The sequence below is a fragment of the Oncorhynchus gorbuscha genome, linkage group LG06 (genome assembly GCF_021184085.1).
Source record: "Oncorhynchus gorbuscha isolate QuinsamMale2020 ecotype Even-year linkage group LG06, OgorEven_v1.0, whole genome shotgun sequence".
NCBI lineage: Eukaryota > Metazoa > Chordata > Actinopteri > Salmoniformes > Salmonidae > Oncorhynchus > Oncorhynchus gorbuscha.
In genome coordinates, this window is record NC_060178.1 from 74,273,073 (window position 1) to 74,289,458 (window position 16,386).

The 16,386-nt window shown below is 42.1% G+C and overlaps 1 protein-coding gene across 6 annotated transcripts in view; it reads left to right on the forward strand.

Moving 5' to 3' along the window:
* The window catches only part of rtn4a (reticulon 4a), a 32,220-nt gene that overhangs the window by 10,160 nt on the left and 5,674 nt on the right, over positions 1-16,386 (forward strand). For 4 of the 6 annotated variants that reach the window (XM_046354041.1, XM_046354043.1, XM_046354044.1 and 1 more), the window contains 3 exons: positions 9,758-9,965; positions 14,518-14,656; positions 15,649-15,718. In XM_046354041.1, coding sequence (XP_046209997.1) covers positions 9,758-9,965; positions 14,518-14,656; positions 15,649-15,718 — 417 coding nt within the window. Of the gene's footprint in view, positions 1-6,043; positions 6,268-8,196; positions 8,276-9,757; positions 9,966-14,517; positions 14,657-15,648; positions 15,719-16,386 lie in introns of those variants that run through there. The other 2 variants (XM_046354046.1, XM_046354047.1) reach the window with 2 other exon arrangements.

Genomic DNA, 16,386 nt, shown 5'->3' on the forward strand with positions numbered 1-16,386 from the left:
CTCCACAATACTAACCTAATTGACAGCGAAAAGAAGGAAGCCTGTGAAGAATATAAATATTCAAAAACATGCATCCTGTTTGCAACATGGTACTTAAGTAATGTTGCAAAACATGTGGCTCAACTATTCACTTTTTGTCATGAATACAAAGTTATGTTTAGGGCAAATACAACTCATTACTGAGTACAACTCCATATTTTCAAGCATAGTGGAGGCTGCCTCATGTTATGGGTATGCTTGAAATCTTTAAGGACTGGAGTTTTTCAGGATAAAGAGAATGAAGTTAAGCACAGGCAAAGTCTTAGCGGTAAACCTAGTTGTCTGCTTTCCACCAGACACTTTCAGCAGGACAATAACCTAAAACACAAGGCCAAATCTACTCTGGAGTTGCTTACCAAGAAGACAGGGAATGTTGAGAGTTAACGTTTTGACTTAAATCTACTTGAAATCTATGCAAGACCTTAAAATGGTTCCCGCAATGATCAACAACCAATTTGACAGAGCTTGACAAATTTAGAAAATAATAATGGACAAATGTTGCACAATCCAGGTGTGGAAAGCGCTTAGACTTACCCAGAAAGACTCTTGGCTGTAATTTCTGCCAAAGGTGCTTCTACGAAGTATTGACACGGGGTTGTGTATGTAAATGAGATTTAGTTTTCAATACATCTGCTAAAATGTCGAAACATGTTTTCACTTTGTCATTATGGTATTGTGTGTAGATGGCTTTGGATAAAAGCGTCTGCTAAATGGCATTTATTATTATTATTATCTATTTCATCCATTTTGAATTCCGGCTGTAATGCAACTAAATGTGGAGTAAGTCTGGGGGGGGTTTGTGCTTACATTTCATTTTATTAGATATTCAAGAGTCATGTGGCTTGGGGGTAGAAGCTGTCTATAGAAGCCTCTTGGAACCAGACTTGGTGCTCCGGCATTGCTTGCTGTGTGGTAGCAGAGAGAACAGTTTATGACTAGGGTGGCTGGAGTCTTTGACAATTGTTAGGGCCTTCCTCTGACACTGCCTGGTATAGAGGTCCTGGATAGCAGGATGCTTGGCCCAGTGATGTACTGGGTCATACGCTCTACCTTCTAGTATCTTGCGGTCGGAGGCCGAGCAGTTGCCATACCAGGCAGTGATGCAACCAGTCAGCATGCTCTCGATGGTGCACCTGAAGAACCTTTTGAGGATCTCGGGACCCATGCCAAACATTTAGATCTTTCAAAATGATACTTTAAGGAAAATGTTTTAATATACTATTTACAAATATGCATTAAAGTGTCTAATGGACTGAATGTGGCAAAAACTTGTGTTATATACTGCTCAAAAAAATAAAGGGAACACTAAAATAACACATCCTAGATCTGAATGAAATATTTTTATTAAACACTTTTTTCTTTACATAGTTGAATGTGCTGACAACAAAATCACACAATTTATCAACCCATGGAGGTCTGGATTTGGAGTCACACTCAAAATTAGTGGAAAACCACACTACAGGCTGATCCAACTTTGATGTAATGTCCTTAAAATAAGTCAAAATGAGGCTCGGTAGTGTGTGTGGCCTCCACGTGCCTGTATGACCACCCTACAATGCCTGGGCATGCTCCTGATGAGGTGGCGGATGGTCTCCTGAGGGATCTCCTCCCAGACCTGGACTAAAGCATCCGCCAACTCCGGGACAGTCTGTGGTGCAACGTAGCGTTGGTGGATGGAGCGAGACATGATGTCCCTGATGTGCTCAATTGGATTCAGGTCTGGGGAACGGATGGGCCAGTCCATAGCATCAATGCCTTCCTCTTGCAGGAACTGCTGACACACTCCAGCCACATGACCAGCCACATGAGGTCTAGCATTGTCTTGCATTAGGAGGAACCCAGGGCCAACCACACCAGCATATGGTCTCACAAGGGGTCTGAGGATCTCATCTCTGTACCTAATGGCAGTCAGGCTACCTCTGGTGAGCACATGGAGGGCTGTGCGGCCCCCCAAAGAAATGCCACCCCACACCATGACTGACCCACCGCCAAACCGGTCATGCTGAAGGATGTTTCAGGCAGCAGAACGTTCTCCACGGCGTCTCCAGACTGTCACGTCTGTCATGTGCTCGGTGTGAACCTGCTTTCATCTGTGAAGAGCACAGGGCACCAGTGGCAAATTTGCCAATCTTGGTGTTCTCTGGCAAATGCCAAACGTCCTGCACGGTGTTGGGCTGTAAGCACAACCCCCACCTGTGGACGTCGGGCCCTCATACCACCCTCATGGAGTCTGTTTCTGACCGTTTGAGCAGACACATGCATATTTGTGGCCTGCTGGAGGTAATTTTGCAGGGCTCTAGCAGTGCTCCTCCTTGCACAAAGGCAGAGGTAGCGGTCCTGCTGCTGGGTTGTTGCCCTCCTACGGCCTCCTCCACGTCTCCTGATGTACTGGCCTGTCTCCTGGTAACGCCTCCACCCCCTGGACACTACGCTGACAGACACAGCAAACCTTCTTGCCACTGCTCGCATTGATGCGCCATCCTGGTTGAGCTGCACTACCTGAGCCACTTGTGTGGGTTGTAGACTCCGTCTCATGCTACTAGAGTGAAAGCACCGCCAGCCAGCATTCAAAGTGACCAAAACATCAGCCAGGAAGCATAGGAACTGAAGTGGTCTGTTGTCACCACCTGCAGAACCACTCCTTTATTGGGGGTGTCTTGCTAATTGCCTATAATTTCCACCTGTTGTGTATTCCATTTGCACAACAGCATGTGAAATTTGTCAATCAGTGTTGCTTCCTAAGTGGACAGTTTGATTTCACTGAAGTGTGATTGACTTGGAGTTACATTGTGTTTAAGTGTTCCCTTTATTATTTTGAGCAGTGTATACACACCAGACACCAATTGTCAGCCACCAATTGTGCAAGTTCTCCCACTTAAAGATGAGAGGCCTGTAATTTTCATCATAGGTACACTCCAACTATGACAGACAAAATGAGAAAAAAAATCCAGAAAATCACATTGTAGGATTTTATGAATTTATTTGCAAATTATGGTGGAAAATAAGTATTTGGTCACCTACAAACAAGCAAGATTTCTGGCTCCCACAGACCTGTAACTTCTTTAAGAGGCTCCTTTGTCCTCCACTCGTTACCTGTATTAATGGCACCTGTTTGAACTAGTTATCAGTATAAAAGAAATCTGTCCACAACCTCAGTCACACTCCAAACTCTACTATGGCCAAGACCAAAGAGTTGTCAAAGGACACCAGAAACAAAATTGTAGACCTGCACCAGGCTGGGAAGACTGAATCTGCAATAGGTAAGCAGCTTGGTTTGAAGAAATCAACTGTGGGAGCAATTATTAGGAAATGGAAGACATACAAGACCACTGATAATCTCCCTCGATCTGGGGCTCCACGCAAGATCTCACCCCGTGGGGTCAAAATGATCACAAGAACTGTGTGCAAAAATCCCAGAACCACACGGGGGGACCTAGTGAATGACCTGCAGAGAGCCGGGACCAAAGTAACAAAGCCTACCATCAGTAACACACTACGCCGCCAGGGACTCAAATCCTGCAATGCCAGATGTGTCCCCCTGCTTAAGCCAGTACATGTCCAGGCTCGTCTGAAGTTTGCTTGAGAGCATTTGGATGATCCAGAAGAAGATTGGGAGAATGTGATATGGTCAGATAAAACCAAAATAGAACTTATTGGTAAAAACTCAACTCGTCCTGTTTGGAGGACAAAGAATGCTGAGTTGCATCCAAAGAACACCACACCTACTGTGAAGTATGGGGGTGGAAACATCATGCTTTGGGGCTGTTTTTCTGCAAAGGGACCAGGACGACTGATCCGTGTAAAGGAAAGAATGAATGGGGCCATGTATCGTGAGATTTTGAGTGAAAACCTCCTTCCATCAGCAAGGGCATTGAAGATGAAACGTGGCTGGGTCTTTCAGCATGACAATGATCCAAAACACACCGCCCGGGCAACGAAGGAGTGGCTTCGTAAGAAGCATTTCAAGGTCCTGGAGTGGCCTAGCCAGTCTCCAGATCTCAACCCCATAGAAAATCTTTGGAGGGAGTTGAAAGTCCGTGTTGCCCAGCAACAGCCCCAAAACATCACTGCTCTAGAGGAGATCTGCATGGAGGAATGGGCCAAAATACCAGCAACAGTGTGTGAAGACTTACAGAAAACGTTTGACCTCTGTCATTGCCAACAAAGGGTATATAACAAAGTATTGAGATACTTTTGTTATTGACCACATACTTATTTTCCACCATAATTTGCAAATAAATTCATTAAAAATCCTACAATGTGATTTTCTGGATTTCTTTTTCTCATTTTGTCTGTCATAGTTGAAGCGTACGTACCTATGATGAAAATTACGGGCCTCATCTTTTTAAGTGGGAGAACTTGCACAATTGGTGGCTGACTAAATCCTTTTTTTGCCCCAGTGTGTATGTATGTATATATATATATATATATATATATATATATATATATATATATTGATAATCTCACACATCTTCCCCTCCCTGGGTCCATTTTGTTTTTGTATAAATAAATAATCCTAGCACCACACAGCTGACTCAATTAACCAGCTCATCAAGCTTTTGATGATTTGAATCTCCTGTGTAGTGCTAAGGCAAAACAAAAACATGCACCCAGGAAGTTTGGAAAACCCTGATCGTGTGTCGTTGATATCACCAAACTCTGTCTGCTGTCTGGTTGTTATTTTCAACCAGGGCTTAAACCAGAGATATGAAACTATACACCACCTTGTAGGCCCCATTTTGCCTTTTGAGGTCCCCTGTCCAGATAAACCTTACCCAGCTCAGTGAAACGGGCAGAGTTGTAGAAAAAATTGCCATATGTTTGGAAGGCTTACTGCTCTGGGGCAGTGGCCTTCTGATTTAGTGTTTTTTATTTTTGCATGACTGCTGTTAGGTTAAAGGCTATGCTTTCATATTAACTCATTTTACAATGAATGGCTTAGTTTTACCTTGCTGGTTATTCACACCGGTGCAGATTTATTTATCTGATTGGGACATTGCTTTGAGCAAGGCTGGCGGACACCTAGACTGCGTGTGAGGAATCGCCCAATAAAAAGGCTCTGCCTGCATTGCGACACCAGCCGATGAAGAATAGAGCTTGTCAGCGAGTGTTCCCTTATTTGTTCGACTCAATGAAATACTATCAAACATCACCCCTGACCTATCTCATTCGCAAAACCCCCTTAGTGAGATTGCAGGTGGTTTTGAATCCACAGAACTGTTGTAACCGACCACTGTATCATTAATTAGTCACCCATAGTCTTCAGTAGGACTACACCCATATGCTACAAAATGTACCTTGCACGGATACTCCCATTTATCTAAATGACTCCAGCTGTAGTTCTGAGTGAATATACTTTTGTCAACTCTCTAAATAACTTGCTGAAAATACTAACGCAATATAAATTGACACAGGAATGAGGAAACCTAGGCAGACTTAAGTGAAATTAGTGAGGTGCCCTCTAGTGGACTAATACAACAATCACAATTTTCTTATGTGATTTAAGACTGACTACTGATGTGTGTTGGTTTGGTGATGACCAAATCATAATTGTTTTGGCTGATTTCGATATGGTACACTGTTTGAAGATGGACTGACTCTGATCAACAGAATAATATTACATTCATAATTTAAGCGCAGTAATGGTCCGATTGGATGTCTGATGCTTTCCAGAGCATGAGGTTAGATTTGAGGTTTTTGTTACTTACCAACGTTGAGGCAATTCAGAGGGCATTTAAAATGAAGTATCATTTTGAAGGTAGTGGGATAGCCTGTACTTGTAGTCCCTACAGAGACCGTGGGGTGTAGTCACCTACTTGCTGCTTTGTCATCCATGTGGGGATGAGAGGGAGGGGAAAAGCACATGTACATTTGCGCAAGGGGAGGGAGAGTATCAGACGGAGGTAGGGGGAGTGAGTTAGTTCGGGAAGTTGCTGCGTCAGTACGTTAGGTGCCAGCAGACAGTCAGCTGACCTCAGTCCTACAGCCTGAGAGGAAGAGAAAAGGGGGAGTGAGGTAGAGAGAGCAGTAGTGCTGCAGTCATCTCACAGGAGGAAGGTTTGGTTGTCCCCCATCTTCCACCTCGGTCCCCGCACCCCACCCGCCTCCAGCCCACACACCGCATGCTGTCTGGAATGCCCTGCTGATACCTTCACAGCGGCTCTATCATGGAAAACGGGAAAACAGAAAATGGAGACACCCAGCCTCCACCACAGTGGAAAGACAAGGGTATCCCTCTTTTATTGTACTGTTGCGGTAACCTTTCCTGAATACATATATATATATTTTTGTAGTTATTGCTGGGTTCTCTAGATGTATGTGAAATTAAAAGTAGTCCATTTGTTTTTAGAGGGTGGTTATTAAACCATGCACAGGTATTGTGGACATTTTGTAGTATGTAATTGGCAATCACTCTGGTAGTTGAATGGGTTGTTTTTTATATTGCTTGTCCCATCCAGCCATGCATGCCATTTGCTTTGAATGTGTAGCCAACTGTAAATAAATAAGATTGTTGGTAACCAGTGAAACTGTTAATGCCACAAACAAAAATCTAAAAGTTTCTCTGGATTTCTAATGTGTAATATACACTAGCAGAACCTTTTGGTAAGGGTAGCACTGACGGGAAGAATTCTGTCCAAAGGTGCATGGTGGGAGGAGGGGTGTTGGGCTGAAGTGATAATGTAATAGATGTCTAATGATTCCATGCTGCCTGGAGTTGACTCACGACTGCCTGGTCCGGTGCACCAGGGGTCTCTAACCCCTTTGACAAATGCTGCTGAATACAGGACCAGCCTTCAGCCCCACAGTCTGCTGACTAGGCTTTATAAAGGTGTTTAAGTCCATTGTTCAGCATGTGCAACAAAAATAAGGTGTGTGCATAGTGGTTAAGAGCATTGGACAAGTAACCGAAAGGTCGCTGGTTTGTATCCCTGAGTTGACTAGGTGAAAAATCTCTGTGCCCTTTAGTAAGGCACTTAACCCTAATTGCTCCTATAAGTCGCTATGGATAAGCATGTCTGCTAAATTACAAATGTGTGTATTAACACTTAGCCTATATGGCAATCACCAGAGGAGCCATGTGGCTTATGACAGGTCTGCTGGTGTTTTCCAGGCCCAGTTGTAGCCATCTGCTTTCAGCTCAGACGGGACATTGTGAGGCTCAGGCAACCAATGGCACTGTGCTCACGTCCTGCTGATTTTTGTCATGTGTGCTACTGCGTTGCATCATTCTGGAATGCAGCATGGCAATTGGCACACATTGCAACAGAAAGGGCATTGTGCTCAAAGGGACCCTGTCAACTCTATTTGACTAAATGGTATGTCATCCATTTTAGTAACTACCATCTGGCTGAGTGCTCAGTTGAGCATGACCCGCACTTGGATAGGGTATGGGTGTAGTAGACTACCAGCCTGAGTCACTCCAGTGACTAAGCAGTATTGGGCTGAGAGACTGTCTACATTGGTCTGTAACATTATGTATTTAAAAATTACAGGATTAAAGCATGAGGGGCAGATGGCAGTGACATAACCCTAAAGGGGCCAAATAAATTGTATAGCTGGGCGATTAAGTAGGATGTTTTCTGGTGTGCCCCATAATTAGTTTTAACAGGTAAGCATATTGTTAGATGGGTGCATGGATTTCCATCTGACATGTGTTCTGATGTAAGAGTTTGTAGAGGACTCTTTCTGGCTATCGCATTAAGGCTATGAACTCACTACCAGACAATTGTATTGGTAAAATATTGACCAACAGCTTCACATGGCTGTATGAAAGACTTCCAAAACATTGCAAATTGCCTGTGGTTGTCAGTTTTTACATTTGTTGGAATTGGGATTTATAAAAATGTCTGTAATAAACTCCTGATTGTAGATATGACCAGTTGTCGGTCATAATGATGCACTGTTATATTGATAAAGCTGGTCAACATTTGCAGTTATGACTAACATTTTCCCCACCACTACTCCCCCATTTCTAATATTTTCATTCAGTTTTGAAACCAAATTACTATTACTACAAAGCTCTACCAGTGTTCCCACGAATAGTAGAAAAGCACATTCGCATATTTGCATTGGGCACGTATTGAAACTTCAACATAATTAGAAAGTGCTGAGGCGCTGCAGAGCTGCGCATAATGAGTGGATCTCAAATGTATCTAGCAGGAAGTGAACACCCTTTCGCGCAGCTGTGCTAGTTAAGTGCTGGATGCTAGGAGGCTCAAGATGGATGCCGAACGGGGTAAGTGCTGTCATTCTCGTGTGTACAATGCTGTCTTTACATATCACATTTATATTCGATTGTATCGCCGTTGAATTGACCAATTTGGCTTACCGACGCTACGGTGTGAGGCGAATGGGTAGGAATTGAGCTGTGCATGGCGCTATGCAGAGGCCCAGCTAGGTCAAACTGGACATTTTATCGTGATGGGCTACGCTGAGAACTACATGGCGTCAGACTCATGTACGATTCAGTCATTTTCCTGTTTATCCATCTCCCCCCGTGGATATTAAAGTTGTGTTTACATGGAGATGTATACGGAAGGACATTATTAAATCATGGCATGTTATTAGCTAGCTATATGATGAGATTAGCGCAGTTGATATGCCTGGTCTATTTTTAGTTCCCCCACATGCTAGTTCATGCTTACCATATGTACCGTAGATAGACTGAAAGGACGAACACCCCCCCCCCCTTCACGGTTGCACGTTAGCTATTATTGCTAGAAACATTCTTAACAAAGGGTCCTGGTGACGCAAATGTTTGGGCTAGCTACTAGTAACTGGCCAATGTTAGCGATCTAGCTATATTTAAACGAGCTGTAGCCGAGCTATCCAGTTAAGCTAGCAGCTAACATTGGCGTTTGGGAGAAATTAAAAGCTTAGCGTCACCACCTAAAAAGACCCCACGAGCGTGGTCCATAAAGGGTCTGACATGATTCCTCACGAGAAGCATTCTTGTGATTTGACAGTGAAGTGTGTCCCTAGGCTGGCTAAAACTGCTGACGCTTCTTTTGCTTCTGCGGTGCCTTTAGGTATTTTACTTGTTCGCTATGTGATCAATTCAATCACAATAATGCATCAGTCGTTGCTTTGGTATGAATCGCTTGATACGATTATCTATTTGGCAGAAACCTGTAAAATTAGTGTTTTCAACTATAAGCCCATTCATTACTTGTTAAGCAATTTGAAATATGATAGCCTGCCAAGTCATTGCACATTGAAGACGCGAGCAATGCCCGCTTGCTGACTGGCCTACGTTTTAAAATGCGTCTACCAGTAGGAAATATGTCTTTCATATCTAATATTGTACACTGACGTGCTAGGAATTGCTGGTGAAACACAAGCATGGGTCTGTCCTGCCCCTAGCTGACTGGGTGTGGGTTGGCTAACAATCTTAAAAATGAACAGGTGCCATGGCTATGAATGAACCTGGACCTAGGTGCATTACCTGCAGTGGTATACTGGCGTTCCAACAGTAAATGAAACGTGTCAGCTGTAGGGAACACCAGGGATTCCCGTTTAGTAAAGTAGTGTGGCTAGTAGCTAATTATCTGCAGACAAATCATTAAGCAAATTAAATTGGGTGTTCATTTTTTCATAGATTTACCCCTTCTCATTCCACCTCCAACATCACCACCATAATCTTTTATTTTAATGTGTTGAAAAGAAGCACACTTAGTTTGTGTCCTGCAGCTATCTGACCCTGTTCTCTCTCCTGCAGTGGTAGAGCTCCTGTACTGGCGTGATGTCAAGACTTCTGGCGTGGTGTTTGGCGCTGGCCTCTCTCTGCTGCTCTCCCTGACACTTTGCAGCATCGTCAGTGTCTCAGCCTACATCACTCTGGTGCTCCTCTCCGTCACCATTTGCTTCAGGATATACAAGGGGATCCTGCAGGCCATCCAGAAGTCTGATGAAGGGCACCCATTCAAGTTAGTAACCCACTTTTTTTTTTTTTTTAACATAAGTTGTGGGGAAAAGTACCCAATTGTCATACTTGAGTAAAAGTAAATATACAGTGGGGCAAAAAGTATTTAGTCAGCCACCAATTGTGCAAGTTTTCCCACTTATAAAGATGAGGCCTGTCGTTTTCATCATAGGTACACTTCAACTATGACAGACAAAATGAGAAAGAAATCCAGAAAATCACATTGTAGGATTTTTTATTTATTTATTTGCAAATGATGGTGGAAAATAAGTATTTGGTCAATAACAAAAGTTTATCTCAATACTTTGTTATATACCCTTTGTTCGCAATGACAGAGGTCAAATGTTTTCTGTAAGTCTTCACACACTGTTGCTGGTATTTTGGCCCATTCCTCCATGCAGATCTCCTCTAGAGCAGTGATGTTTTGGGGCTGTTGCTGGGCAACACGGATTTTCAACTCCCTCCAAAGATTTTCTATGGGGTTGAGATCTGGAGACTGGCTAGGCCACTCCAGGAACTTGAAATGCTTCTTACGAAGCCACTCCTTTGTTGCCCGGGCGGTGTGTTTAGGATCATTGTCATGCTGAAAGACCCAACCACGTTTAATCTTCAATGCCCTTGCTGATGGAAGGAGGTTTTCACTCAATCTCACGATACATGGCCCCATTCATTCTTTCCTTTACACGGATCAGTCGTCCTGGTCCCTTTGCTGAAAAACAGCCCCAAAGCATGATGTTTCCACACCCATACTTCACAGTAGGTATGGTGTTCTTTGGATGCAACTCAGCATTCTTTGTCCTCCAAACAGGACGAGTTGAGTTTTTACCAAAAAGTTATATTTTGGTTTCATCTGACCATATAACATTCTCCCAATCTTCTTCTGGATCATCCAAATGCTCTCTAGCAAACTTCAGACGGGCCTGGACATGTACTGGCTTAAGGAGGGGGACACGTCTGGCACTGCAGGATTTGAGTCCCTGGCGGCGTAGTGTGTTACTGATGGTAGGTTTTGTTACTTTGGTCCCGGCTCTATGCAGGTCATTCACTATGTCCCCCCATGTGGTTCTGGGATTTTTGCTCACCGTTCTTGTGATAATTTTGACCCCGTGGGTTGAGATCTTGCGTGGAGCCCCAGATCGAGGGAGATTATCAGTGGTCTTGTATATCTTCCATTTCCTAATAATTGCTCCCACAGTTGATTTCTTCAAACCAAGCTGCTTACCTATTGCAGATTCAGTCTTCCCAGCCTGGTGCAGGTCTACAATTTTGTTTCTGGTGTCCTTTGACAGCTCTTTGGTCTTGGCCATAGTGGAGTTTGGAGTGTGACTGTTTGAGGTAGTGGACAGGTGTCTTTTATACTGATAACAAGTTCAAACAGGTGCCATTAATACAGGTAACGAGTGGAGGACATAGGAGCCTCTTAAAGAAGTTACAGGTCTGTGAGAGCCAGAAATCTTGCTTGTTTGTAGGTGACCAAATACTTATTTTCCACCATAATTTGCAAATAAATTCATAAGGCCTAATCTTTTTAAGTCAAATCAAATCAAGTGGGAGAACTTGCACAATTGGTGGCTGACTAAATGCCCTTTTGCCCCACTGTACCTTAATAGAAAATGAGTTGTGACAGTCACCAAGTAAAGTACTACCTGAGTAAAATTATGAAAGTGTTTGGGTTTAAATATACTTAATCCAAAGGAAATGTAATTGCAAAAATATACTAAAGTATACATCATAAATGTCAAACCAAATGGCACAATTTTCTCTCTTTTTCAGTCAAGGGCACACTCAGACATAATTCACAAATTAAGTGTTTGTTCAGTGAGTATGCCAAATCAGAGGCGGTATGGATGACCAGTGGTCTTCTCTTGCTAAAAGTGTGTGAATTGGACCATTTTCCTGTCCTCTTAGGCATTCAAAATGTAAGAAGTACTTTTGGGTGTCAGGGAAAATGTATGGAGTAAAAAGTACATTATTTTCTTTAGGAATGTAGTGAAGTAAAAGTTGTCAAATATAAGTAGTAAAGTACAGATACTTTAAACTACTAAAGTGGTATTTTTTTCTTATGTACTTTACTCCACTGCTCAACATACACCATGATGTATTGCAGAAAACATCCATATATTCTATTCTATACATCATGCATGCATTAGCCTCAGCTGCTCTCTGGACTATCTCTTGTTCCAAATACGCAGATTAAGAGTCCTATACAGCAGAGTAACCTTGGCATCTCACATACATTTCAGTGATCACTGTTCCAAGGCAGTGTTCCTGAAGAGTGCATCTTTTTGTGGATTATTCCATTTAGTCACTTCAGGAATTGAATTGAAGTTAAATGACTGAATTGAAACTACACGTTTTATGAATCATGCAATTTGAACATGATTATTCAGCTGCTGGCTAATTTATAGTTGGAGTAAAATATTGGTCTGATTAGATGATTGGGTTGCAGAAGTAGATTTATTCCCAGCCAAGGAGGGAGAAAGGGACATGTCTCTTATTTGAGAGTAAACATTCTGACTCTGTCGCACAGAGCTGCTACTCCGGTTATCCCCATTCCTGGCAGTGGCTTAAAGCCTTATGAATTCTCACCAACCACTCATTAACATTGAATTATCTTGGTTTAAGATTACAGGGATTGTGACTAGTGCTCAGAAAATCATAACTAAGCCGGTCAAGCTCGGTTCTTGGCTTTGCGTTCTAAGAAATCAATCTGATGTGCAAAAAGGCCAACCACTCCTCGACAACCTGTAGGCTTCAGAGGGGTTTCTAGACCCCTCGCCCATATTTTGTGAATAACCTCAACAAGAAACAATTTAATTATTTGTTTTGTACACATTTTGCAGATGATGCAGGTATGGCGTAACACTTATGTTCCTAGCTCTAACAGTGCAGTAATAACAATACATGCAAATAAAAAATATATATATAAATATTAGAACAAGCAATGTCAGTCTGGAATGTATATGATGGTGTGTAGAGAGTATGGGACACTATATATGAATAGAAAAAAGGTGTACAGAGGGTAGTTTAGGATGAGCCTTGACTAGAATAGTGTCGTGACTTTACTTTCATTAATCTAATGACTTATCTAATCAACTGTTTAAGTGTTACCCGGTTAAATTAATCGTGTAACAAACTCACTAGGATTTGGGGCACCACGGGAGCTGTTCTTTAAAGTTACAATCTCCCGAATTAAACTCTAAAGGTCTTTACCTATCACATCCATAAACAGTTAACTTATTAATCATAACCTCGTATCATATCATCATTCTGAACAGTCGTGCATCTGCAAAAAACCCAGCCTTACTTATGATTCAGTACTACACAAATGTATTTATTTTATTTGCTAACTAAATGGTAACACAGTATAAACATACACACTTAATACATTAGAAACAGGTCCCTAGCAGACTGACAACAAAATGGCTGCTTGTTACAAGAGAGAGGGACATACCTTTTAACGTTGTTACGTTTAGAAACTACTCTCACTTATACTTTGCACACCACCACCCGCTTGGAGTAGGAAATCATGAATGTATTTATGTGAAAATCCGAAAAGACAAGGCCTTCTTGGAAAGGATGTTGGACCTCTTCGCTTATAAGGCTCTGATTGTCCGAAAGGGGTCCCCACCAGTCTTCTACGGTTCTCCTCTGCAGTCGTCCGATATCCGGTGACTTGTCGTGTAGTCCTGAACAGAATTACAGATTTTATTCTACTTCCATTTGCTCTGGAAGATGTTTCTTTGAAGATGGTTCCAGTGGGGTGATGGGAGTAGTGTAATATGATGATTTGAACACAGTAATGGAATGGTCCCACTTAAATGTGCTTTTCTAGATACTTTACTGAGGACAGCTAATCAGCCGTACCAGTGATTGTCCGGGACGTGACTTTATCGTCTCTACCTTGTTGAGATTGAGTTCTAACCACTTTAAATGTGAGCTGCAGCGCTACTTCTCTCTGGTCTGATGTGTAAATTCTTAACCCATTTTACACAGTTCATTCAAAGGGCTTGGTCTGTCAGGCTGACACATTCTCTGACCTCACTTGTGGGCGTGGCTAGTCACTGCAAAGTCGACGTAGAACTCTATGGCTCCTAAAAACACACACACACTTCATATTTCATGCACAACACAGGATGGACATATATACTTTTAAAGTTACAGTATTTCCTTTAACATTTTTAATGACATCACAAAATAACTGAAACTTCACCAGTGTTCTCCAGATCACTCCTGACCATTCCCCACTTTCCATGTTAGAAATATTGTTCCAGTATTTGCTTTAGAATGTGTTAGTTTCCACGGGAAAAGGTCTGAAACGGGCTCATTCCTGTGGTGCAAATTGTAGAGGGAGATGCTGAAAGTTCTCCTTGATTTACAACAGGGTGTGAGGTGTTACCCCCGGCCCCCCTTATGTGGCTGAGAGGGGGTCTGGTTGGACCTATTTGAATCAGTCATGAGTTTATACATATGTGGGTTAACTCCATTGTTGAATGATAACACACCTTGTTTAGATTCAGGATTTGTCTTGCCGCTCATGTTTTGTGGTGTTGCAGGCTGTACCTGAAGCAGGATGTGGGTCTGTCAGAGGAAACCGTCCATAAGTACAGCGACTGTGCTCTGGCACGGTTCAACACAACAGTCATAGAGCTGCGTCGCCTCTTTCTTGTTGAAGACCTAGTGGATTCCCTCAAGGTAAGAATGCAAATTTAAGATTTAAGTATGTAGGCTAACCTCCTGCACGGAAATATGGTGCTTGTTTAGGAGTAGGCTACATATTTTGGTATTAATTATATATTTTTATTTTTACTCAGTCTAGGGGGAATTTGACTGTTAACCAGTTGGGAATGTTCAGGTTCAACCCCCTAATAGCTACGCAAAACCTTGGATATCACTTTATAAGGATGCATGTGATCCTGGATTACAACAGCCTCACATGTTAACATACCTAAGCTCCGTAGGAAGGAATAAGCAACATTTTGAGTGAAATTGTCATAGAACGGCTTTGCTAATCAATATATGGAAAGATAGCCTCTTACATGCTCATGGTTGCACCTCTGTCACTCGGTCGCGTCGTTGCCATAGTTCTCAACGTTCTACAGATGCCTCAGCATATTGATTTCTGACAGATGGTTAATGCCAAGTCTTTCAGAACAGTTGCTTATGACTTGGTCAAATCTACGCAAATGGCCTGTAAATACGTTGACATTGCTTAATTAGACTAATTAGTAGAAAACAACTTTGCCATCATGATTTCGTTAAGTTTAAGATAGAGATGGCCATGTCGCCATGAGCTAGCAGAGTTCATCAGAAATGGCTAACAATGCCAACATTAGCTAGGTAGAATGTCGGCGCTCTCCCCTCAATCTTAGCTGAAGTTGTACTGCATCTAAAGTCTCTGGAGACATCAAAATGATTACAGAAACTTCTTACTAATTTGTCTACATTTTGAAATGTCATTGTGTTTCCAAGCCACAGTAATGCACTTCAGATAATCTTAATTACATTTTACATTTAAAATGTTTAATTAATTTAATTTAATTGGCACCAATTGAGACTATGGAGTAGTATGGTCAGCTGGTCTTAAAACGAATGTTCAAAACAATATTGTGACAACATGCTGCAACCCATTAATAGGCTGAGTGTTCTGAACAGACTGAATTAAAACCTATCCTTCTCCCATCCAGTTTGCTGTGCTGATGTGGATTCTCACCTATGTTGGTGCCTTGTTCAACGGACTCACACTCCTTATTCTAGGTAAGATACCGTTTGAAAAAGTTGATAATTGGAGACTTAAGCATAAAGGCTTTTTATGACATTTTTGACTCACTTCACTTCCACGCCTGCCTGGCTGGGCAGAGTTGCAGTTAAGAAAAAATAATAATATATATATATATATATGTATTTTTTTTGTTTTTGTAATGGGTAGGCTTAGGTTTAGGCAATAACCCAATCAAAATGAAAAGCTCCTTGAATGTGGGAATATGCCAGGCAGGCATGTTGGGCTTATGGCCTATTGTATAGATAGTAGAACAAAAATGAACGTTTAAGATCAGACTGTTAGTTTATAAATACACTGCTCAAAAAAATAAAGGGAACACTAAAATAACACATCCTAGATCTGAATGAATGAAATATTCTTATTAAATACTTTTTTCTTTACATAGTTGAATGTGCTGACAACAAAATCACACAAAAATGATCAATGGAAATCAAATTTATCAACCCATGGAGGTCTGGATTTGGAGTCACATTCAAAATTAAAGTGGAAAACCACACTACAGGCTGATCCAACTTTGATGTAATGTCCTTAAAACAAGTTAAAATGAGGCTCAGTAGTGTGTGTGGCCTCCACGTGCCTGTATGACCTCCCTACAACGCCTGGGCATGCTCCTGATGAAGTGGCGTAGGTCTCCTGAGGGATC